The following is a 24,896-nucleotide window of genomic DNA, read 5'->3' as shown; positions in this document are numbered from 1 at the left end:
CGCTATCATTTGGAACGCTGTTCGTCTTGCACTGAGGTCACGCAACCTACCAGACCAGCATTGGGAAACTATGCTCCCTGACGTGTTGCATTCCATCAGGTCTCCCCTTTCTACGTCTACCAATGTCACACCTCATGAGCGATTATTCAGCTTCCAGCATCGCTCCACCTATAGGACGTCTCTACTGTCATGGTTGGCAGCTCCCGGCCCCATGCTGCTCTGAAGATTCGTCCGATCTTCTAAAAATGATCCCCTCGTCAATGAGGTAGAACTCACGGACGTCAATCCCATGTATGCGCATGTGCAGTACCCTGATGGCCGGGAGTCCACCATTTTGCTCCGGGATCTGGCTCCCTGTCCAGCCGGTTTCACGGACCCAACTGACAGAGGGCCCCACGGGGATGATGCCGACACTCTGCACTCCCCCGAAGATGATGCCCTACCTGAGACATCGAGAGATCTGCCGGTTGCCCCACCAGACCCACTCGGGTAGCCGAGCGCTCCCCGTGGGATGGCTACCCGAGGCCAGGACACCGGTCAATCCCTGGCTATCAAAGAGGATGAAGCCAGCTCTGCGCCTGTGGGGACCCGCACCCAGAGTCACGATCTCCCCAGCCTCCCTCGGGTCGATCAAGGCAACACGGGCCCTATCGATCCACTGGTACGGATCAAGCGGCCCAGGGACCTAGACACGGTCTGGGGAAATGTGCCTTCTAGCCATAAACAAAGATCTAAAAGACTGCGGCTATTCGTGGTCCGGCTAATCCGCTAAGAGGAAGTTGTCGGACTTCCAAATCTTTTAGGCAGGAAGAATGTCATAAATCTCATCATCATAAAGAAACTACTCATGAAATAACACTGGACGGCCAGCTGGTGGCACTGTCCAAGGAGTATAAATACTCGGGCGTGGGCCCAGCTTGCCCAGGGACATTTTGTAAGACAGGAACTAGTGAAGTACAACTAGACCTCCATGTTCTGAAACAAGTTGATTAAAGCCTTGCTTTATACTCAAACCAAGTGCGTAGTGAGTGTTATTACGTCAGGGTGCATATTCATGAATCTTTGGACGTGGCAGGGCAAGTTGATCAGGTGGTTAAAAAGCATATGGGATACATGGTTTTGTAAATAGGGGCACTGAATATAAAAACAAGGAAGTCATGCTAAACCTTTGCAAATTACCAATTGGGCCTCAGCTGGAGTATTGTGTACAATTCTGGACACCACACTTTAAGAAGGATGTCAAGGCATTGGAGAGGATACAGAGGAGGTTTACTAGGATGATAAGAGGGATAAAGGAGTTCAGTTATGTAGAGAGATTGGAGAAGCTGGCCTTGTTCTCCTTGGAGCAGAGAAGGTTAAGGAGAGACCTAATAGTGGTATTCAGAATTGTGAGGGCTTTTGATAGAGCAAGTAGATGTTTTCTCTGGCAAGTAGGTCAGTTACCAGAGGTCACAGATTTAAAATAATTGGAAAAAGAGCTAGAGGGGAAATGAGGAGAATTTTTTTCACAGAGGATTGTTAAGATCTGGAACGCACTATTTGAAAGGGTGGTGGAAGCAGATTCCATTGATATTTTGAAAAGGCAATTGGACAGTTACTTGAAGAGGATTAATGTGCAGGGTTATGGGGAAAAAGCTGGGTGTTGGACTAATTGGACAGCTCTTTCAAAGAGCTGGAACAGGCAGAACAAGCCGAATGGTCTCCTTTTGTGCTGGAACATACTATGGGGGAAATATTCGATTGCTTTGCACCTCCCTTTAGCGCCCCGAGGGCGCATAGAAACTAGCACCCGGGCGCGGCGCCAATAATACCTCCTGCAAAATTCATGTTAACTTATACACCAGTGACGTTTGTAGTATATGTACCTTTAAGAGAGAACTACTTTTACAGCTCCTGTATACTGTAGTAACGGCAGTGACCACACCTGTATATAAGCCTTGAGCATGCACCTGTACTGTTAGTCTTTAGACTACCCTCCACCAGTAAACACCTGTTGATTGTTAATCTACAGCCTCCGTCTAGTTATTGAAGAACACCATACCTTAAGATTTACGGATTCAACAGTGGCGACGAGGTCGATTCGAGTCTACCTGCAACTCTGCATTTCCTTCCAAGGATTCGCTCCGGGAGGACGGTGGAAGAAAGTCGAGGCCAGAAGCATGGGCGTCGACCACAAGCAACCGCCCAGTCATCCGGCAGAGAGAGTGAACATCGCAGGGGAGGCTGTTGAGAGCTGGGTTTGGTTCTCCAGCCACGACGATCCAGCAACAGACTGGCAACAGGTACAGCGCAGACCCTTCCCGGACAGCGGCGGCTGGAGCCGACCGACGGCACAGAAAAGGCCGAGCAGCGTCGACGGGGTAAGAGAGAGGGTAGAGCGCACAGGGCGCAGCCGGGGGTTGAAGACCGAGCGGCGTCGACGGAAAACAAAGAGAGAGAGGGTAAAGCACAGCCGAGGTTCAGGACCGAGCGGCGGCAACGAGAGAGGCGCACAGGAGAACGCGCAGAGCGCAGCCAGGGCTCAAGGGCGGAGCAGCGTCCGCGGGGAAAGAAAGGGAGTGCGGGAGACGCCATTTGAGCCACGGAGAAGAAGGGAGAGCGCGCCATTTGAGCCACGGAGAAGAAGGGAGAGCACGGGAGACGCCATTTTTGAAGCCGCAGCGGAGAAGAAGGGCGAGCGCGGGAAGAAAGGAAAGCGCGGGAGATGCCATTTTGAGCCAGCGGAGAAGAAGGGAGAGTGCGGGAGATGCCATTTTTGAAAGTCTAACCACACCCAGGGATGCCGAAGAGTGGCAGTGTCACTGCATTCAACAATGAAGTCGAAGATTGTAACATATGTGGAACGCATTGAGGTGTACTGCAAGGCGGATGAAGTGCCAGATGCCAGGAAAGCACTGGTTTTGTGGAATTCCATGGGTGCAAAAACGTATGGCTTACTGCGAAACCTAATAACCCCAGAGAAGCCAGTGGATAAGGATTTCAAAAGCATAGTGGAAATCCTACAGGACCACTTAAACCCCACACTGCTGCTGATAGCAGAAAGATTTAAGTTCCACAAAGGAACCAGCAGAAAGACGAAAGTAATGCTGAGTATTTAACGGAACTGTGCAAGCTATCGAAACACTGCCAGTTTGGAATGGGACTAGCAGATACGTTAAGGGACAAGTTTGTCTGTGGGCTTCAAAGTGAAGGAACCCAGAAACGGCTTCCATCAGAAAAGGATCTTACACTGGACAAGGCTTTCAGCATGGCAGTATCACACGAAGCAGCCGCACGGGGCACTGCAGAGATACAATGGAGACCGCAAGAATATGGCACCAATGAAATGTCATATGGAGCAGGGAAGTGTTATCGCTGCGGCAGAACTACACACAACCAGAAGGATTGTTGGTGCAAAGACCAAGTGTGCAGACAGTGTGGAAAAGCAGGACACATAGCAAGAGTCTGCAGGTCAGGGAAGAAAACCAGCAGCAAGAAATCTCCACAGGAGAAGTACAAAAAGGTACATAAGGTGATGGACAGTAGTTCAGACGAACAGAAAAGTGATACAGACTCCGGAAGCATGGAGCTGGGTTGTCTGAAACTACATAATGTAATCAAAATGGAGGATCACCAGACTATCTGGGTCACGCTCAAGATAGACGGAGTCCAAGTGAAAATGGAATTGGACACAGGATCAGCCCTAACAGTCATAAACCGAAGGGACTACAAGCGGCTATTCTCACATATACCCTTGAAAGCTACAGAGATTGTCTTGAAGACGTACACGGGGCAAAAAGTCTACCCCAAAGGAAAAATAAGGGTGAACGTGATATACAAAGGCCAGGAAATACCAAAAATGGACCTATATGTATTGCCAGATGGAGGACCACCACTACTAGGACGTGAATGGATCCGGAAGATACAATTAGATTGGCATTCCATACAGGCACTGAAGGTTGAGGCCAAAAAGGATGACGACGTCACACCTGGACGACTGTCAAAAATGCTAACTGACGCACAAGAAGTGTTCCAGGAGGGACTCGGAACACTAAAAGGCATAACAGCGATGATTAAAATAGAGGAAAATGCAAGCCTAAAGTTTTTTTAAGGCCAGACCGGTGCCTTATGCGATCCGACCAGCCGTCGAAGCAGAGCTGGAAAGTTTGGAACGTTCAGGAGTACTGTCCAAAGTGGACTGGAGCGAGTGGGCTACACCCATAATTCCTGTAATGAAGAGGTCGTTGAGTAATATGCCTGGGGAACCAAAGAAGGTCCGCATCTGTGGGGATTTTAAAGTGACAGTGAACCCAGTCCTTCACACGGTACAGTAACCGCTTCCACGGATTGAAGATATTTTCGCCTCGCTATCTGGAGGTAAACGCTTCACTAAGATTGATCTGGCCCAGGCGTACCTGCAAATGGAGGTAGAAGAAGCCTCGAAACAATACCTCACGATCAACACTCATAAAGGTCTCTACCAATACAACCGGCTGGTGTTCGGGGTAGCATTGGCTCCGGCTATTTGGCAAAGGGCAATGGATCAAGTCCTGCAAGGGATTTCAGGGACCCAGTGTTATTTGGACGACATCCTGGTCACGGGCGAAAATGATAGTGATCACCTCGCCAACCTGGAGAAGGTGCTCACTAGATTAAAGGAATATGGGCTACGAGCTAATCACCACAAGTGCGAGTTTTTCCAGAAACAGATCTCGTATTGTGGCCACGTTATTGATGAAGAGGGGTTACATAAGTCCCCTGAAAAGGTTGAGGCAGTAGTCAAGGCTCCAGCACCGGAAAATGTGTCACAACTGAGGTCGTTCCTCGAGCTGGTGAACTACCATAAGTTCTTACCAAATTTGTCTGCAGTATTACACCCACTGAACACCCTACTGCAACAGGGGGTACCATGGAAGTGGAATGACGAATGTAAACGAGCTTTCCAGAAGTGCAAAGAATTGATCACATCAAAAGAGGTGTTGCCCCATTTCAACCCAGCACGACCAATTCGGTTGGCGTGTGATGCATCACCCTATGGTATTGGAGCGGTGCTGTCGCACAAATTCCCAGACGGGTTGGAGAGGCCAGTAGCCTTTGCGTCTCGGTCACTAACCTCAGCCGAGCGCAACTACGCCCAGATTGACAGGGAGGCCCTCAGCCTAGTATTGGGAGTAAAAAAATTCAACCACTATCTGCATGGGCAGAAGTTCACCTTGCTGACTGACCACCAACCACTTGTCTTCATCTTTAATCCTAAGAAGGGCGTTCCAGTGATGACTGCACAACGGCTACAAAGATGGTCCCTTTTTCTAGGGGCGAACCAATATGAAATAGAGTATAAGGGCACGAAACAGCATGGAAACGCTGATGGGCTATCACGCCTGCCATTGCCTACTGTGGAGGAAGCACCAGCAGTGGACCCTATCGAAATATTTTATTCATCGATAATTGAACGCTTGCCAGTAACTAACGCGGATATAGAGAAGGAGACCCGAAATGATCCGAGACTGTCTCGGGTGTATGATTTGACGGTGAAGGGATGGCCAACACATGGCGACTCACTGTTGCCAGCATTCTCATCCAGAAGAGAACAGCTGTCAGTATGCCAGGGGACAGTGATGTGTGGATCCCGAGTGGTAATTCCACCCAAGTTAAGGGAGAGAGTGCTCAATGAGCTTCACGAAGGCCATCTGGGAAGGGTGAAAATGAAAAGCCTTGCTCGGGCTTATCTGTGGTGGCCGGGGATCGATCAACAAATCGAGGACCTAACAAAGAGCTGCTCAGGATGCCAGAAGGTCCAAAATGCACCACCACATGCCCCTCTACACCCATGGGAGTGGCCCTCCTCTCCATGGCAATGGGTGCATATTGATTTTGCTGGTCCATTCATGGACTCAATGTTCTTAATAGCAGTGGATGTGCACTCGAAATGGCCTGAGGTGATCAAAATGTCCTCCACCACTACAGAGAAAACGATTGCAGTCCTACGGACCATATTTGCCAGGAACGGCTTGCCAGAGCAGATTTGCTCTGATAACGGACCACAGTTTGTGTCCGAAGAGTTTCGGAAATTTATGAGAAGGAATGGGGTAAGGCATTACACATCCGCCCCGTATCATCCAGCCACAAATGGATTGGCTGAGAGGTTCGTACAAACCTTTAAAAAGGCAATAAGAGCCATGTGCGATGATGACATTCCACTACAGCATAAGGTGGACAATTTCCTGTTAGCCTACAGAAATGCGACACATGCAGCTACCAACCAGACCCCGGCCATGATGTTCTTTAACCGAAGGTTGAGATCTCGTCTGGATTTGCTCAGACCAAATGTGCGAAGAAATGTTGAGGATAAGCAATTCCAGCACATCAATGAGAAGCCGACAAGGAGCTTCAATGTAGGACAACCAGTCTTGGCCCGCGACTACCGAACAGAGAAATGGCAACCCGGAACGATATGCACACGGCAGGGGCCACTAATGTACACAGTGGATGTCGGGGAGAACATTGTGAGATGCCACGACGACCAGATCCTAGCGTCACAGGAACGAGTCAACCCCATGTCTCGCGTACCTGGGGATGAACCCGACATACCGGTAGCATCTACCCCAGAAACAGTAGCAGCGGAAACTGATGAACTAACCGACGAAAGGGGGCCAGAATCGCCTCCGCACCAAGAACAAGACACTCAGGAAAGGCGCTATCCAGAAAGGATCAGGAAGCCGCCCCAAAGACTGAATCTATAAATGGACTATTTCAGTTAAATGTGCATGTTAAAGTGTTAACTGTTATTTGAATGTTATGGGTACTGTTAATCTAAAAGGGGAGGAATTGTAGTGTATGTACCTTTAAGAGAGAACTACTTTTACAGCTCCTGTATACTGTAGTACTGGCAGTGACCACACCTGTATCTATGCCTTGAGCAGGCATCTGTACTGTTAGTCTTTAGACTACCCTCCTCCAGTAAACACCTGTTGATTGTTAATCTACAGCCTCCGTCTAGTTATTGAAGAACACCATACCTTAAGATTTACGGATTCAACAACGTTAGACTGGTCTATAGTTACCAGGTCATCACCGTGCGTGCTGTGCTAGGCCCCTCCCCTTTAATCAGGGGAGGGAGGCCTGCAGTACCGCGGAACAATGTGCCGGCGAGCGTGGCGCTGCTGCACGTAGCACTGCGATAATCCATGGGAGTGCCACAAGAGGGAGGGGGAGCACTTCCAGGAGCGCCCTGCCTCCTGCTTGGGGCACTATCATTGAATTTCAGGAGCAGGGGTGCTAATAGTAGCGCCCTGGTGAAGTTAGCCTTTGGGGCGCAAGCCAATTTCCCCCGCTATGGTTCTATGGAGGGACAGAGAGATTTGTGGTGCAAAAAACAGAGTGCGTTATGTAAAGCCTGAGAGTTGTGTAAAATTGTGCTGACATGTCTGTGCTTTTACTTGTTAAAATGAATATGAATAAATCTAGTAATTCAATTGGGAACCTGAAATACGGTGCAGTGTGAGAAGTTGTTTTTTACGTCTTTCGGAATGACGAGGAGTGCACTAAAAGTGCCAGTTACACTGGTGAGCTCGTATCTGTGTGAGTCCGAAGGTTAAGGGCTCTCTTTGGGTTAGAAATCTGATAGGCTGCAGGGTCTAGATCATAGATTACTGATCTCACTGCTGCCCAGTGGTTTGCTCCTATACAGATCCATCGTCATGCTAACTGTGATTCAGGGTAGAGCTTGAGAATGGGGACCGAGTGTAATGTATCCAAGTTTGCTGACAATACAAAGCTAGGTGGGAAAGTAAGTTGTAAGGAGGATGCAAAGAGGCTGCAAAGGGATACAGACAGGTTAAATGAGTGGGCAAGAACATGCAGATGGAATATAATGTGGAGAAATGTAGAGTTATCCACTTTGGTAGGAAAAATGGAAAAGGCAAATATGTTTTTAATGGTGAGAGATTGGGAAATGTTGGTATTCAGAGGCACCTGGGTGTCATTGTACACGAATCAATGAAAGTTAACATGCAGGTACAGCAAGCAATTAGGAAAGCAAATGGTATGTTGGCCTTTATTACAAGAGGATTTGAGAATAAGAGTAAAGACGTCTTACTGCAATTATATAGGGCCCTGGTGAGACCACAGCTGGAGTATTGTGTTCAGTTTTGGTCTCCTTACCGAAGGAAGCATATACGTGCCATAGAGGGAAGGTGGAGTTGAGGTAGAAGATCAGCCATGATTTTCTTGAATGGCGGAGCATGCTTGAAGGGCCAAATGGCCCACCCCTGCTTCTATTTCATATGTTCTTATGTAATGAGTAAGAAATAGGTTGAAGTATAGAAAAGAATGGGTGCTTGTTAGAGAAGTCTTGTTGAGGGGAACGGTAGCATAGTGATTATGCTACTGGTCTAGTAATCCAGAGACCTGGACTAATGATCCAGTGTTCAAATCCCACCATGGCAGCTGGGGAATTTAAATTCAGTTAATTAAATAAATGTGGAATTAAAAAATAGCTAGTAATGGTGACCATGAAACTACCGGAATGTCGTAAAAACCCGCCTGGTTCACTAATGTCTTTTAGGGAAGGAAATCTTCTGTCCTTACCCGGTCTGGCCTATATGTGTCTCCAGACCCACATTAATGTGGTTGACTCCTAACTGCCTTCTGAAATGGCCCAGCAAGCCACTCAGTGGCATCAACAACCGCTACAAAGATGTATACCAGCGGTTCAAGAAGATGGTTCAGCACCACCTTCTCAAGGGCAAGTAGGGATGGGCAATAAATGCAGGCCTTGCCAGTGACGCCCACATCCCGTGAACGAATGAAAAAAACATGTCTAGGTGGGGTGTGGGAGTACTGAGTGGGGTGCCCCAGAGCTGTGTGTTCGGACCATTACTGTATCTAATTCAAACAATGAATTGGATTCAGAAACTCAATGCAAATTAATCAAATTTGCTGACAATACCAAATTAGGTGGGGGAGTGAAATTGGGGAGGAATCTCATAGAATAAACTGGACAAAATATGTGAATAGGCAATGAAGAGCCATGAGCCTGATCCCTATTGGCAGAGGACTACGTTATGAGTACAGACTGGAGAGACTTGCCTTTTTCAGCATGGAAAGGAGGGTTTAAAGTGGTTATCTTATGGAGGAAAATAACATAGTCAAGGGAATGGAGAAGATAAATCCTGAATGCTACCTTAAATTAAATTGAGAGTTGGACAAGGGGCCACAAGTTCAAAATAATAAAAGGTAAATTTAGGACTGATAACAGGAAGTGCTTTTCATACAAAGACAGAAAATAACTAGAAAGAAACACTGGAATCAGTTGGATGCTGTATGTTTATGGATGGATGAATTAAGAGGGCCTTCCTGATCCATAAGTACCTGGTGATCTTGTGAACGGGCTTAGTGTTCTTTCTTACTCTCAAAGGCCTGATTGTAATCCCCCATGCAACGTGTCGATTCTATAAGATAGGAGGAAGTTGGGGCCTACATTCTGTAAACAGATAGACAAATCAGTTAAAATAAGAAAATGGAGAGAAACACAGAATCAAAATAGAAGGAATGGAGCAAGGGTGGGGAAAATGTTGAGACAAATAGATAAATTCAATTGTTTGGGTAGGTTGTGGCCCAGTATGGACTGAACTAAATCCACGGCACCTGAATTTGCTGTCCTTGTATTTATTTCCCAACCCAGATCATTTATGTTGCCAGAAATCCCAAGGATGTGATTGTGTCATCCTATCACTTTCACAAGTACGGTCATTTCTTGAAGACGCCAAAGGATTTTCAGCACTTTCTGGAGCAATTTGCTGAAGGAAATGGTAATTTTTTTAACAGTTTTGCTCAGCTCTTACCAAAAATATTACTTGTGCTAATATTTCGCTGAAAATTGTCAGATCATTTAAGATTCTTTATATTTTGGAACCAACATTATATGCGTACAGAACAATTAAAAGACATTAGTGCTATATATTTAATGGATTTATATAAGCTAATTTTGAATATTTTTAGTGAGGTTTTATATCTCCCTGTAGTAAAGATAAATATTTATGTTTTGGGGCTTTACATAAGAACATCAGAACAGGAGTCAGCCATTCTGCCCCTCGAGCCTGTTCCGCCATTCAATTAGATCATGGCTGATCTGTATCTTAACTCCATCTACTCACCTTGGTTCCATAACCCTTAATACCCTTGACTAAAAAAATCTATCAATTTCAGTTTTGAAATTTCCAATTGAACCCCCAGCCTCAACTGCTTTTAGGGGAGAGGGTTCCAGATTTCCACTAGCCTTTGCATGAAGAAGTCCTACCTGACATCACCCCTTTGCATAGGAGCTCCTAAAATTTGGGTATGGAATCGTGGACTAGCTCTGAGGCTTCTACAAACCATCAGGTATCATAAACATATCCCCACTACATCACCAGGGAGCATTGGTGCACCTTTACCACTACACTAAGAATTGACCTCATCATTGAAACATAGAAACATAGAAACATAGAAGATAGGAGCAGGAGTAGGCCATTCGGCCCCTTGAGCCTGCTCCGCCATTCAATGAGATCATGGCTGATCATCCAAATTCGGTACCCTGTTCCTGCCTTCTCTCCATATCCCTTGATCCCTTTAGCCTTAAGAAATATATCCAACGCCTTCTTGAATATATTTAATGAATTGGCCTCTACTGCCTTCTTTGGTAGAGAATTCCACAGGTTCACCACTCTCTGGGTGAAGAAATTCCTCCTCATCTCTGTCCTAAATGGCTTACCCCTTATCCTTAGACTGTGACCCCTGGTTCTGGACTCCCCGACCATCGGTAACATCCTTCCAGCATCTAGTCTGTCTAGTCCTGTTAGAATTTTATACGTTTCGATGAGATCCCCTCTCATTCTTCTAAACTCCAGCGAGTACAAGCCCAATTAACCCAATCTCTCCTCGAACGTCATTCCTGCCATCCCAGGTATCAGCCTGGTGAATCTTCACTGCACTCCTTCCATGGCAAGAACATCCTTCCTCAGATAAGGCGACCAAAACTGCACACAATACTCAAGATGTGGTCTCACCAAGGCCCTGTACAACTGCAGCAAGACATCCTTGTTCCTGTACTCAAACCCTCTCGCTACAAAGGCCAACATAACATTTGCCTTCTTAACCGCCTGCTGCACCTGCATGCTTACCTTCAGCGACTGGTGCACAAGGACGCCCAGGTCTCGTTCCACTTCCCCTTCTCCCAATCTATTGCCATTTAGATAATAATCTGCCTTCCTGTTTTTGACACCAAAGTGGATAACCTCGCATTTATCCATGTTATATTGCATCTGCCATGCTTCTGCCCATGGATCAATAATCCTTCCAACATCAGCAGAGGGCATAAATGTAACCTACAACTAGACTACCATAGAAAAGGGTTCCGTTCCATACTTTGTAAGTGAAACTGAGTTTACAATCCTGCTGTCTAATGTTGCACAAGTTACATATGCAGCAAAAGATCAATGCTCAGGTGTATAGTTTGCACCTACATTTCAAAAGTCATAGAAATTTGCAGCATCTTTGTGGTCTGCTGTGGGGCACTATGTAAATCAAATGTACGCTGGGCACTGACCATTTATGTGCAAATGGAAAATTGACAGTATGCATAAATAGAGCCATTTTGTCTTTTGTACATCTATGCTTGCAATCTTTTTAAAGGAATAACTGCAGCAAAATTTGAAGTAGTTATGGATCGGAACAAATGTGGAAATTATGGCTCTTTGTAGTAAAGGTGCTCTGTAGTACTGTTTACTCACCACACTTATTTATCTTTTAAGTGTTTTATGGATCTTGGTTTGACCACATCAGAGACTGGTATAGCCACAAGGATGAACTTGACATATTGTTTGTGACATACGAGGATATGCAGAAAGTAAGTGATACTTATATGTGGTAACTAAAGATGTTTGAATAAATCATGAATTATGCGGACCTGATACTATTACAGCAGGGAGAATATTGTTAAATCTTCTGATTCTCGGTTTTGTATGAATTGTAATGATGTTTAATTTGGTTCTTCAAACGAAAACTTTAAGCATTAAAATATATTGGGGGTGAAATTGAAATGAGGTGATTGTGGAAAACGAGCCATAGTGAATCGGAAGCTTGTTTTACACCCTGCCTGATTTTGTACTGGATTGAAGTCAATAGAAAAAAAATCGGGCGGGGTATAAAACGGGCCAGCAATTCACTATTGCCCAGTTTAAGCTATCACCGAAAACCAATTTCACCCCCATTATTTCCTCTGATGGTTACATTTTTTCTGAATTCCTTTCTTGTTCTGAAATTTAATTCTATCTTTTCTTTTTTGCTTCACTCTTCCTTTTCATTTTGCTCTATTTTCTCTCCATTCACTCCGACTGCTGTGAGCCACCATCACACCTCCTCTTTGGCAGGATGGTCTGGACCACAGGTTTTGCTTGAGACAAAGTGTGGTTCTGTTGTCCTCCTTATTACTGAGGTGAAGCACTCTGTCGCTAATAAAGGTTCCATCTATTGGCCCAGATGCGTGAATGAAATACAGGCTATTTTTAGAATATTGTTATCTATCAATGTTCTTCTGTCATATACCAAATTCAGTATGTTGATTGACTGAAAATTATATGTTCAGATTCAGTTGAGTAGAGTCAGATCTGAGTACATTCACTGTCTCATTTCATCACTATTTTCTCCACAGAAAGGATTTTGGGATTAAGTTATGTTGGGGGTTGATTTTAACCTGGATGGGGTTAGGACGAGTGCAAAACACACTCGCTGGCCTAAGTTTCAGACCCAGGCTATTTTAACGCTGGAAACTCATTTAAATTCCGTCAGTTCACTACCCGCCCATTCTGGCTGCCAGTAGATGAAGATGCTCAGTTGTTGAGAATATTCAAGACTGAGAATGATAGATCTTTGGGCACTAAGGGAATCTAGGGATATGGGGCTAGCGCGGGAAGGTGGAGTTGCTGTAGAAGTTCAGCCATAATCTTATGGAATGGCGGAGCAGGCTCGAGGGGCTGTACTCCAGCTTCTATTTCTTCTAATCTTATCAAATAAAATAGTCTTCCAAAAACAAGCAAGCCAGTCCATGAAAGGGACAAGGCTCATAGTTTGTTACTTTTTTCTCATGTTTTTGAAAAGTGAGATTGAGTTGAGTAAGTGGAATTTGCTTTGACTCTAACTCTGCATGGTCACTTGCTCTGAAATAAACAGCTTCATGATTTGTATCTGGGCTCACATTAACAAGTATTTCTCAGTCTGCCTTCGAAAAGATTGGAAAAGCACACGAGGGCACCTGTGAAAGATATGAAATCCAGTTCAGTTCATAAGGGGCTCCCATTGTTACACTACTGGGCTACGCATCGTATAACTAGATATTGTTCTCACAGCCGAATGTTACACACTCAGAAAGCTTATGGGAGTGGTCAGCACAACTGTAGCTGAGAGACTAGCTAAGGCAGACACAAAACTTCTAACATGCACCATTTTGATATGTTCCAACTATTTAGCCCCTTCGGCATGTTCGGTAGCAGTGGGAGAGTTCTCAGTCTTTACAGTGTTATATAGTTTATGCCATCAGAGCAGCATTTCACTCCCAGGGCTGATGATGAGACAAGCTGTTGGGCAGTGACACTTTAATTTTGGAGTAAAAAAAGGCCAGTAGAATTTTGGATTTATTTATAGGAGCATAGAGTACACGAGTAAAGAAGTAATGATGAATTTATACAAAAGATTGGTCAGACTACAGTTAGAGCACTGTGAGCAGCTTTGGGCACCCTGTTATAGAAAGGGCATTAAAGTCATAGAGAGCTCACATTGTAGATTCACCAGGATGATGCCAGGGATGAGAAGGTATAGTTATGAGGAGAGACTCAATATACAGGTAGACTATCCCTTCTCCGAAAACCTTGGGACCAGCCGTGTTTCGGATTTCGGAAATTTTCGGATTTCAGAAGGTATTACGCGGCAGCATCCCGTAGGCCACCACATTAATATTTCTGCAGCGAACCTTATGAATATTCACACGTGAGTGGGATAAATAAAGACTATAAATAGTATTACAGGGATAAATACTCTAGTACAGTTTATTTGTAAGGAAAACATTCAATAAAACTTCAAACATATACAGGTACAAACTAAGCTAAATACCTGTACATATACATTCAGTAAAGGTACATTACATCTGGCTTGAGGATCTTGGAGAAGAGGGTACATCAGTGTTGCATATTCACAAATCACAAAAAACCAACAAATATCAAAGAGAGCAGCAGGCGCACGTGTGACAGCGCTGAGCCACAACTGACGCCTCACACCTGCGTGGGTCAAGCATCGGCCGCATCAGGTCATGTTTTGCGCCACTCGGGTCATGTCGTGCGCACGACTTACGCTCCACGAAAAAACTTTCGGTTTTCAGAGATTTTCGGTTTTCGGAAGTGCGGATAAAGGATAGTCTACCTGTACTGGGAGTATTTCCACTGGATCAGAGAAGGATAAGAAGAGAGTGAATAGAGGTTATTTAAAATTATGAAGCATTTTGATAGAGTGAAGAGATAAAGGCTAATTCTTCTGGTTGGGTAATCAGTGATTGAGGGGTCATCAACTTAAAATGGTCACAACGAGACTAAGGAGAATTTCTTTCCATAGGGGGATGTTGGAGCATTTAACGCTTTGCCACAGGGAATGATTAAGGCAGAGAACATTGCAGCTTTTAAGAGAAAATTGGATAAATATCTAAAGCAGAGAGATATTTGTTGGTTTTTTGCGATTTGTGAATATGCAACACTGATGTACCCTCTTCTCCAAGATCCTCAAGCCAGATGTAATGTACCTTTACTGAATGTATATGTACATGGAGAGATTGTGGGGCAGTGAGATTAGTTGTGAATGGAACTAGCAAAGAGCCAATACAGACACAATAGGCCAAATAGTTTTCTTCTGTGCTTCAATCTTCTATGTTTCTATGGTTAAACTTGATCTGTTCTCATTGTAGTCATGGCCAGGCAATTATTCAAGTCCTGAGCATTGATTGGCTGGAAAACGGGCCTTTCAAGCTACTTTTCTGATTTATCTGCGTTCCACTACCAGAATGCACAGCGGGACAATGGAGACACAGGGAAAAAGTCATTAAGCACTTACCCTGCCAGCATTGTGAAACTAAGACGTACAAATGATTCCCAAATATTTGTAACTGCAACACTTGATGATTCAACTAAAAAATTAAGAATGAAGTATCTGGCATCTTGTGAAGTTTGCAGGTACAGCCTGGCTGGTATTGAATTGTCTGCATTGACCTTTTGGCCAAACTACCTTGCACCACGAGATCTGTCACACGACCATTGCTGGACACTGTGCATGAGCTTTACCACTGGCTGATCCCGCTGATGTTTCCAACACTGAGCTAAAGCAGCTGTGTCCCAGTAAAAAGTTCATTCTGCCCCCAACTAAGGTGTGTGACCGTCTGCATCTTTCCCTTCAGCAGATAAGAAAGAAGTTAAATTTAAATAGCACCTTTCCTGACTTCAGGACATCCCAAAGTGCTTCACAGCCAACAAAGTATTATTTTTTGAAGTGTAGTCACTGTTGGGGGAGATGGGAGGATTCAGGAAAGGGTAAATTCAAAAGCAGTAAGAGAAATGTCAAGGCTGTAGAGCAGAGTAGTGATCTAGGTAAAGATAAGCAGAGTGGGTCAGGAAGGGATGAAAAGATTACTAAAGGTAATAGGGCATTAGTGACTAAAGGGACATCAGGGGAAAAATAAAAAAAAGTTAAAGCTAAAGGTATTATATCTGAATGCACGAAGCATTCACAACAAAATTGATGAATTAATAGCATAGATAGAACTAAATGGGTTTGATTTAATAGCCATTACAGAGACGTGGTTGCAGAGTGACCAAGGTTGGGAACTAAATATTCCAGGGTATTTGACTTTTAGAAGAGACAGGCAGAATGAAAAAAGGAGGAGGGGCAACCCTGATAATAAAGGAGGGAATAAAGACAGTAGAGAGAAAGGGGGAGAAATTCGGTATCGCCCCGTTTGGGGCGCTATTATCAGCCGGGCGCAAAGTTTAGCACTTGGCACTAATTATCACCTTCGACTGCAAACTTGGCCTCTATCACCCCTGGAGGTGATTTGAGCGCTATATCAGGCGCTACACACCTATCTTAAGGCGCTAACTCCGAGGAGCGAGACGCTATCTCAGAGCGCTGGCGAAGCTCAGGAGATGTCAGTTAGCAATGGAACACAGACAGACTGGCACCAGCCAGTTCGTAAAGGGGAGGGTCGATGTTGTTGTCCAACCACATCCTGCTCATTGCAGCCTTGAATCTCAGCCTGGAGAGACCTGTACATCAATTCTGCTGGAACCACGAATGGATAGGCCCAGGGAAAGAGCTCAGCGCTTCAGCGACCGGGCCTTGGTGGCTCTGGTTGGCGCTGTGGAGCGGCGACGGGCAATGCTCTACCCACAGAGTGGCAGGAGGTCATTGCCCCGTGAATACAGAAGTCTGGAGGGAGGTGGATCAGCACGTCGCCTCGAGGAGCCTGGTACCGAGGACCCACACCCAATGTCGGAAGAAGTTCAAGGACCTCACTCGGGAGGTCAGGGTGAGTGGCTGCCTTTCAATACCTCTACATCCCTCCATCTCAACTTCACTCTGTGCCCAGAGGGTTTAAAAACCCCAAATTCCCAACACTCATCCAAGGTCTATGGCCATCTCATAAAACACACACGCACATTCCACACCTTGCATAAATTAAGGGCTATTCAACTATGGGAGGCACATCAGGCAAGCACATGGCTGCATACATTAAGGGCTATTCAACTATGGGAGGCACATCAGGCAAGCACATGGCTGCATACATTAAGGGCTATTCAACTATGGGAGGCATATCAGGCAAGCACATGGCTGCCCATTCACTCAGACGCCGTCCTTTTTCTTGCAGGCCAAGCTCTTTCATAACAGGCGGCAGCAGCAACGCACGGGAGGAGGACCGGCTGACCTACACACCCTCAGCGATTTGGAGGAGCGCGTGCACAGGATCGTTGCCAGCCAGGTCATAAGTGCCGTGGCCGCTGGAGAGGTCGACCCCCTCGGGGACAGCAATGGTATTTTCAGCAGCTTTCTCTCCTCTCTCATTCCACTTGCCCCTCACAATACCAGCCTTTTACACTTTCAATCCAACTTACTAAATGTCTCCAGTCCTTGCTCCCTTTCTGCCCCCCTGCCCTGATGCTAAAGCCACTCTTGTACCTCCCTGCTTTCAGATAGTGAACCATCAGCTGACCAGTTTGTCCCTCAACCTACTAGTGGCAGCGACGCCCCAGGCGAGGAGGAAGAAGAATTCGGAGCCTCACCACCTGCGTCTCCCGAGGGAGCCCATGCTGACACTGGGACCACACATTCCCTGGAGGGGAGCAGGGGGGTAGGGTCTGATGAGGGCAAAGCTCCGGGACCCAGCAGGCTGCAGCAATGCCATTGGGGTAGGGAAGCTCGGGGGCATCTCCTTGGAGGGCGAGTAGGCAAGCGAGTCCTGCTGCACTGGACTCGGATGAGGACCGCAGCATCGCAGCCATGAATAGCCAGGCCTTGAGCATGCACACTGAGCTCATGGGTGCAATGGCAAGGGTGCCCGAAAGCATGGAAGGACTGGCTAGGAGTGTGGAGCAGTCTGCTGCAGCACAGGCCGATGCAACGCAACGGCTTAATGCTGCAATTCAGTCATTAGCTGGTGACATCCAGCCTCAGACTGCTCTCATGCGGTCTCAAATTGATGTCACGCAAGCACTGACTGCTGCCATCCTCGCTGGGTCGGCCACATTGTCCCGGGGCTCTCAAGGTGCCGCAGCAGGCCAGCAATCTGTGCTCGAGCAGATTGCTCCGGATGCTGAGGTACTGCCCCGTGGGAGTGCCAGTGTGTCAGTTGAGCAGGAAGGTGCTGTCCTCTCTCAGGATGACAGCATTCCTGCTCCCACCACTGGCACTTCTCCATGGTACTTGCCACCGCCTGCAACACAGCCAGCCCAGACTGCTGCCGCCCATGCAGAGTTGGTGCAGTCTGCAGCCGGGCCCTCCAGGCCCAGAGCTGGTCGAGGGCGTCCTTCAAGGGCATCTGTAGTCTCTGCATCTGAGATTCAGCAGCCTTCCACCAGCCTTGCTGCAGACACTGGGGTCCCATTACGGAGGAGCAGTAGGGTGGGAAGGGGGGAAGTACACAGGGGATGGAGATCACCCTCGAAGGGCAAACAGTAGGAGGTCTAAATAAATGGTGGGAATGTTTGTAGTAAAGGTCGAGGTTCGTGTGATTACATTTGTTTACTGTTTTGCCGTTTATCTCCATCTTGTGAGAACCAGTTCTGTTAGTTCATGATTTGTTGTGTTTGTTTCTAAGTGTTTGTCCTGAATAAATGGCACACACAGAAAAAAGTTGTTGTATTCAAATGTACATTTTTGGCCTTTGCAATCATCCCAGGTTTGGCCAGCAGTAGCGGGTGCAGGTTATTTTCCATGATATTGTTCTCCATGCCAGAAGCCATCTTCTGAGCAGGGGCCTAGAAGCGGCTTCTTATCTGCCGTTCATGGATGGCCCTTGCAGTGGCAACATTGTGCGCATCCCTCCCACGTTGGTGCTGCTGCTGATCTTCTTTCTCCTCCTCTTCCTCCTCCTCCTCCTCAGGTGGTGCACCAATCCCTGGTGGCATTGGCTGGGTCTTCAGGATTGCCAGGTTGTGAAGCATGCACCACACAACTATGAACAGGAAGACTCGCTCAGGAAAGTACTGCAGGGCTCCTCCTGAGTGGTCCAGACAGCAGAACCGTTGCTTCAGCACGCCGATCGTCTGCTCAGTTATGTTCCTGGTGGTGATATGGCTCTCATTACACCGCAGCTCGGCAGGGGTGGTGAGGTTACGGAGTGGTGTCATCAGCCAGGTGCAGAGTGGATAACCCTTGTCCCCGAGGAGACATCCACTTGGGTGATGCGGTGCCTGGAAAAGGTCTGGCACACCAGTCTGGCGTAGCATGAAAGCATCGTGACTGCTGCCAGGATAGCGGACATTGACGGCGAGTATGAGCTGTGTGTGGTCACAGACCAACTGCACATTTAAGGAGTGGTAGCCTTTGCGGTTTCGGAATATTTCTGCATTTTCATGTGGTGCCCGCAATGCCACATGCGTGCAGTCAATGGCGCCTTGCACCATGGGGAAGCCCGCTATCCTAGCAAAGCCACATGCACGTTCATGCTGTTTGGCCCGGGTCATGGAGATAGAGTTGTACTAGCGTCTCCTTTTAGACAGGGCATTTGTCACCTCCCAGATACAACAATCGTTTCCAGCAATGGACAGCAAACTGGGAGATATTGGCGATGTCCCCAGTAGAAGCTTGAAAGGAGCCTCTGGCATAAAAATTAAGAGCCGCTGTCACCTTCACTGCCACCGACAGAGACGCCTGGTCCTCAGTTGAGGCTGCAGGTCTGATTGCAGCAGGTGGCAGAGCTCAGTAACCACCTCCTTGCTGAAGCGCAGCCTGGGCAAACACTGCTCCTCAGACAAATGAAGGTATGAGAATTGCTCCCTGAATACCCTTGGAGGGTAAGGGCTCCTGTGCAGAGGCCTGTTGGCCCTCCTCACTCTGGCCATGTTTGCCACTCTCTCTCTGCGTCTCTGCTGCCTCCGATTCTGCAGGTGCAGGACGACGCCCCAATTCAGTGCAGCCCCCATAGTCTCTTCTAAATTGCTGCAATGAAGGTCAAATCCTGCAAAGTGCTGCTCAGTACCCAAAACTCCTTCACACAGCGTTGAATCTCTCCAAAAGTCTCTTTCTCTCTCTCAGAATGCGTGGTGCAAAAATGTCACATGCGTGCAGTCAATGGCCCCTCTACCTGTCGTTCCTAGCAGCAGGTGGTAAGGCAGGGGGCGCGACTCAATATCCGGTCCGGGGCGCTACCATGGCGTTGCACGCGCGAATGACATCACGATCTGTGAGTGCAGGAGATCGTGGCGGTAGTGTTTAATGCTGCTGCAAAATGTCTGGTCAATTTCGCGAGTGGCGCAAACATCGACGCGCTCGGGCGCTAGTTGCTTTGCGTCCCATTAGCGCCTTCTTAGGGTTCATGGGATTGGGGGTAATATACTAGCATGGATTGAGGATTGGTTAATAGACAGAAAACAGAAAGTAGGAATAAACGGGTCATTTTCGGGTTGGAAGGCTGTTACTAGTGGGGTACCGCAAGGATCAGTGCTTGGGCCTCAGCTATTCACAATCTACATCAATGATTTGGATGAGGGGACCAAATGTAATATATCCAAGATTGCTGATGATACAAAGCTGGGTGGGAAGGTAAGTTGTGAGGAGGATGCAAAGAGGCTGCAAGGGGATATAGACAGGCTAAGTGAGTGGGCAAGAAGATGACAAATGGAATATAATGTGGAGAAATGTAAAGTTATCCACTTTGGTGGGAAAAATAGGAAAGCAGAGTATTTTTAAAATGGTGAGAGATTGGGAAATGTTGGTGTTCAGAGGGACCTGGGTGTGCTTGTACACGAATCACTGAAAGTTAACATGCAGGTACAGCAAGCAATTAGGAAAGAAAATGGTATGTTGGTCTTTATTACAAGAGGATCTGAGCATAAGAGTAAAGACGTCTTACTGCAATTATATAGGGCCCTGGTGAGACCACACCTGGAGTATTGTGTACAGTTTTGGTCTCCTTACCTAAGGAAGGATATACTTGCCATAGAGGGAGTGCAACAAAGGTTCACCAGACTGATTCCTGGGATGGGGGGATTGTCCTATGAGGAGAGATTGAGTAGACTCGGCCTATATTCTCGAGAGTTTAGAAGAATGAGAGGTGATCTCATTGAAACATACAAAATTCTTACATGGCTTGACAGGGTAGATGCAGGGAGGATGGGGAGTCTAGAACCAGGGGTCACAGTCTCAGAATAAGGGGTCGGCCATTTAGGACTGAGATGAGGAGAAAGTTCTTCACTCAGAGGGTGGTGAATCTTTGGAATTCTCTACCCCAGAGGGCTGTGGAGGTTCAGTCGTTGAGTATATTCAAGATAGAGATCGATAGATTTTTGGATATTAAGGGAATCAAGGGATATGGGGATCGTGCAGGAAAGTGAAGTTGAGGTAGAATATCAGCCATGATCTTATTGATGGGCGGAGCAGGCTCGAGGGGCCGAATGGCCTACTCCTGCTCCCATTTCTTATGTTCTTATGTTGTAATGAGGGGAAATGCAGCAGCCAATTTGTGCACAGCGAAGTTCCACAAATAGCACTGAGATAAATGACCAGATAACCTGTTTTTTCGATGATGCTAGATGCGGGACACCAGGAGAACTCCCAAGCTCCTCTTCAAATAGTTCCATGAATCCTTTACGTCAACCTAAGGGAGAGACAAGGCCTCAGTGTAATGTCTCATTCAAAAGATGTCACTTCCAACAGTGCAGCACTCTCTCAATACTGCACTGAAATGTCAGCCTAGATTGTGTGCTCAAGTCTCTGGAGTGGGGCTTGAAGCCACAACTGCCTGACTCAGGTGAGAGTGCCACTGAGCCACGGCTGACACAATGGCTATTAATTATTACTTAAGTGTTAGCAACTACGTTGAAAAAACTTTTGACTTAAAGCAATTGTGAGGCAGAGTACAGAAAATATATTAATCTTTATTCAAGATTGTGCTGCTAAGTTTGCTAGTGGTTGAAAGAGCTTCCGCCCACATATCCGCAGCATAACTAAGACCGCCTATTTCCACCTCTGTAACATCGCCTGTCTCCACCCTTGCCTCAGCTCATCCGCTGCTGAAACCCTCATCCATGCCTTTGTTACCTCTAGACTTGACAATACAATGCACTCCTGGCTGGCCTCCCACATTCTACCCTACGTAAACTTGAGGTCATCCAAAACTCAGCTGCCCGTGTCCTAACTCACACCAAGTCCCGTTTACCCATCACCCCTGTGCTCGCTGACCTGCATTGGCTCCTGGTTAAGCAATCCCTCCATGGCCTCGCCCCTCCCTATCTCTGTAATCTCCTTCAGCCCCACTACCAAAGCCCCCCCCCCAACCTCCCCCCGCCCTCCGAGATATCTGCGTTCCTTTAATTCTGCCTTCTTGAGCATCCCCGATTATAATCGCTCAACCATTGGTGGCCGTGCCTTCTGTTGCCTAAGCCCTAAACTCTGGAATTCCCTACCTAAACCTCTCCGCCTCGCTACCTCTCTTTCTTCTTTTAAGACGCTCCTTAATACCTACCTCTTTGCCCTGCCCTAATTTCTCCTTGTGTGGCTTGATGTCAGATTTTTTGTATTTTAATACTCCTGTGACGCACCTTAGGACGTATTACTACGTTAAAGGCACTATATAAATACAAGTTGTTGTTGTTGAATATATACTTTGATAGTAGCAGACTGCTAGTCAGGTTAATCTGTGTTATAAAGGAATTCTATTTTGGATTTATAATTGAGTAACCTAACTATAATTTGTTAAAGGATCTCAGGAGCGTGATAGAAAAAGTTGCAATTTTTCTTAATAAGAAGTTGGATGGAAAAACCTTGGAGTCAATTTTGGATCACTGCACCTTTAACCATATGAAGGAGAACCCTGCAACCAACTACCAAAATGTAATGGAGCTGTTCGATGCTAAAAGTGGCTCTTTTTACAGAAAAGGTGAGTAATGCTATTGATCACAGGAAAGGAATAGGTCTGTACACATCAGCCTTAAGTTTGTTTTACAGATTGGTCTCTGTTCTAGTCCTTATTTTAATGGCAAGAAACTTAAAATCAATAGGAAGCATGTAAAAATAATTTGGTTGTGATTGAGCATTTTCACCATTAATGATCTTCAGTGATGGTCTTCTTAGATTTTCTAAATGTTTGTGGCTACTAGTCAGTATCTGAAATTAGTTCCCATTGGGATAGATTCTGCGCCAAAATTGAGAAATATTGTTGGACTTACTTACAACATCAAAGCTTATTGCTTAATGTACATCAAGCTTATTCCTTAAATGGAAAATAATACAAGCGTTACTGTAGAACGCTTCAAGTGGTGCAGGAATGGTTGTACAGTTGACCTTTACTTACACTCTCTGGGGGTGATTCCACAACCCAATGCTCCCGGCTGTGCGGATGCTCTCAAGATGTACATCTCAGGAAATCGTTGGTGCACAGTCCATGGTTTTGGATCCATTCATTTTAATGCTTTCCCAAGATGCACTTCCGAAGAGCTCCACTTCCCATTGGGATTGTTGGATCACAAAATCACCCTGTCTGTGCTTTTGGTCCAGGTTCAGTATTGTACTGATACACATTCTTCTACCTGTATCATATTAGGAATTGTTAATCTGTTACTAATTCTAACTTGATGTGATATGGACATTATTATTTTTATTTAAAGTTTAATTCTGGGATTATTTAATTTTTAGGGGTTGTTGGAGACTGGAAGAATCACTTTCTAGTGTCCCAGAATGAATGGTTTGATTCCATCTACCAGGAGAGGATGGGAGACTTCCCTTTGAAGTTTGACTACGATATTGATCTGCTTTCTTACCCAAATAAGCAGTAATTTAAAAATGTTGTAAACATTTAAATATTGGCTGATGCTCGATTCTCCACACCTCCTTGTCTTTCTATTTTCCACAGAAATACCTCTAGCAGTGTTCGCACTGATACTCTACCCTTCAAATAGCTCCTGGACTCACTCGCCCTCCACACCTGTCTCCAAACTTGGACATCAGTTCGTTGATGCTCCAAGCTGACTCCACCTTATCTGCAAGTGAACTTCATCCCACCACGGAACCTTTGACTTTAATTTTGAACTCTCTCTTATGATCTCCTTCCTATTTGCTATTTACTACCAGCACATATTTATCCTAACCAGTGCCATGCCTGTGTAACTTGGGTTTCCCTGTGTCCATTTGAGTGAGCATTTTGGCTGCTGCCCCAGACCTGAGCCCATTACTTCAATGTGCCTTTTCTTTCTCTTTTTGTCCTTCTTGAGCCCTTCTCCCCTGTCTCCTCGCTTCCTGTTACCCAGTCATGTCTACATCCATTTCTCTCCTCATGGATACTTTGCCCCCACAGATTCGTACCCTAACTCTTCACTAGTCCTCGATCTTAAAAACTCTCCTGCAGGGATCCCAGGCTTGACTCCCTCTTGGATAATCCCAGAGCTTCTCACTGTACCTCTCTCGGCATGCTCTGAAGGGACCATTGAGTCATTCGTCGCTGCCTCCTTGCGAGCAGCAACCTTAACTGCCCCATCCTACTCTTTCACCGACCTTCCCACCCAGCACCCTTGCTGGGAGTTAATTTTGTCAACCTCCTTCGCGCCCCACTCAACCCTCCCACCGTTGATCCCACCAACACTGCCAGCAGATCAACAATCATCGCCCCTCTCCGTGTCTCCCTCCAGAATGTCCTCCCTCAACTTCTGCCTCCATATAAACTCTTCTACACATGTTCACGACCGCCCCCTCAACTTTACCATCTCACGTGGCCTCTCTATTCCCATCGTCTCAATCACAGACAGGGCCATCTCTGATCACTTCCTTATATACCTCACCACTCACATCCCCCTTCACCTTCCAGGCTCACTTCCTTCTGCATCTGCCCCTGGAAAAAACTCACTCCCAACTGTCTAGCCTTTGGCCCTCCATTCACTACAACACCCCTTGGTACGGCCCCCATTTTCATTCCCTTAAATCCAAGAGACATAGGGCAGAATTTTCATTGGGCCATGGAGGCAGGATTGGAGGCGTGTGGGGGGTTAAAATCCCGAAATCGGGGGGCACGAACCCATCCCGCCCCCAACCCGCCTCCATGCCAGTTTCAAAGGAGGTGACACGCACTGAGACCCGCCTCCCCGAGGCGGGAAGGGGATTGGTGCCAATTAACTGCCTGTTAACAGGTAGTTAACAAG

The 24,896-nt window shown here is 46.4% G+C and overlaps 1 protein-coding gene across 1 annotated transcript in view; it reads left to right on the top strand.

Moving 5' to 3' along the window:
• LOC147103230 (amine sulfotransferase-like) overlaps window positions 1-23,663 on the top strand; it is a 44,071-nt gene extending 20,408 nt beyond the window's left edge. The window contains exons 3-7 of the mRNA XM_085963140.1: window positions 9,665-9,791; window positions 11,772-11,866; window positions 22,468-22,645; window positions 23,401-23,494; window positions 23,618-23,663. Coding sequence (XP_085819266.1) covers window positions 9,665-9,791; window positions 11,772-11,866; window positions 22,468-22,645; window positions 23,401-23,494; window positions 23,618-23,663 — 540 coding nt within the window. The remainder of the gene's footprint in view (window positions 1-9,664; window positions 9,792-11,771; window positions 11,867-22,467; window positions 22,646-23,400; window positions 23,495-23,617) is intronic.
• The last annotated feature ends 1,233 nt before the right edge of the window (window positions 23,664-24,896 follow it).

This window comes from Somniosus microcephalus, chromosome 20, assembly GCF_052327205.1.
Source record: "Somniosus microcephalus isolate GS21.2 chromosome 20, FLI_Smic_1.0, whole genome shotgun sequence".
In the NCBI taxonomy this organism is placed as follows: domain Eukaryota; kingdom Metazoa; phylum Chordata; class Chondrichthyes; order Squaliformes; family Somniosidae; genus Somniosus; species Somniosus microcephalus.
This window is presented reverse-complemented; position numbering and strand designations above follow the sequence as displayed.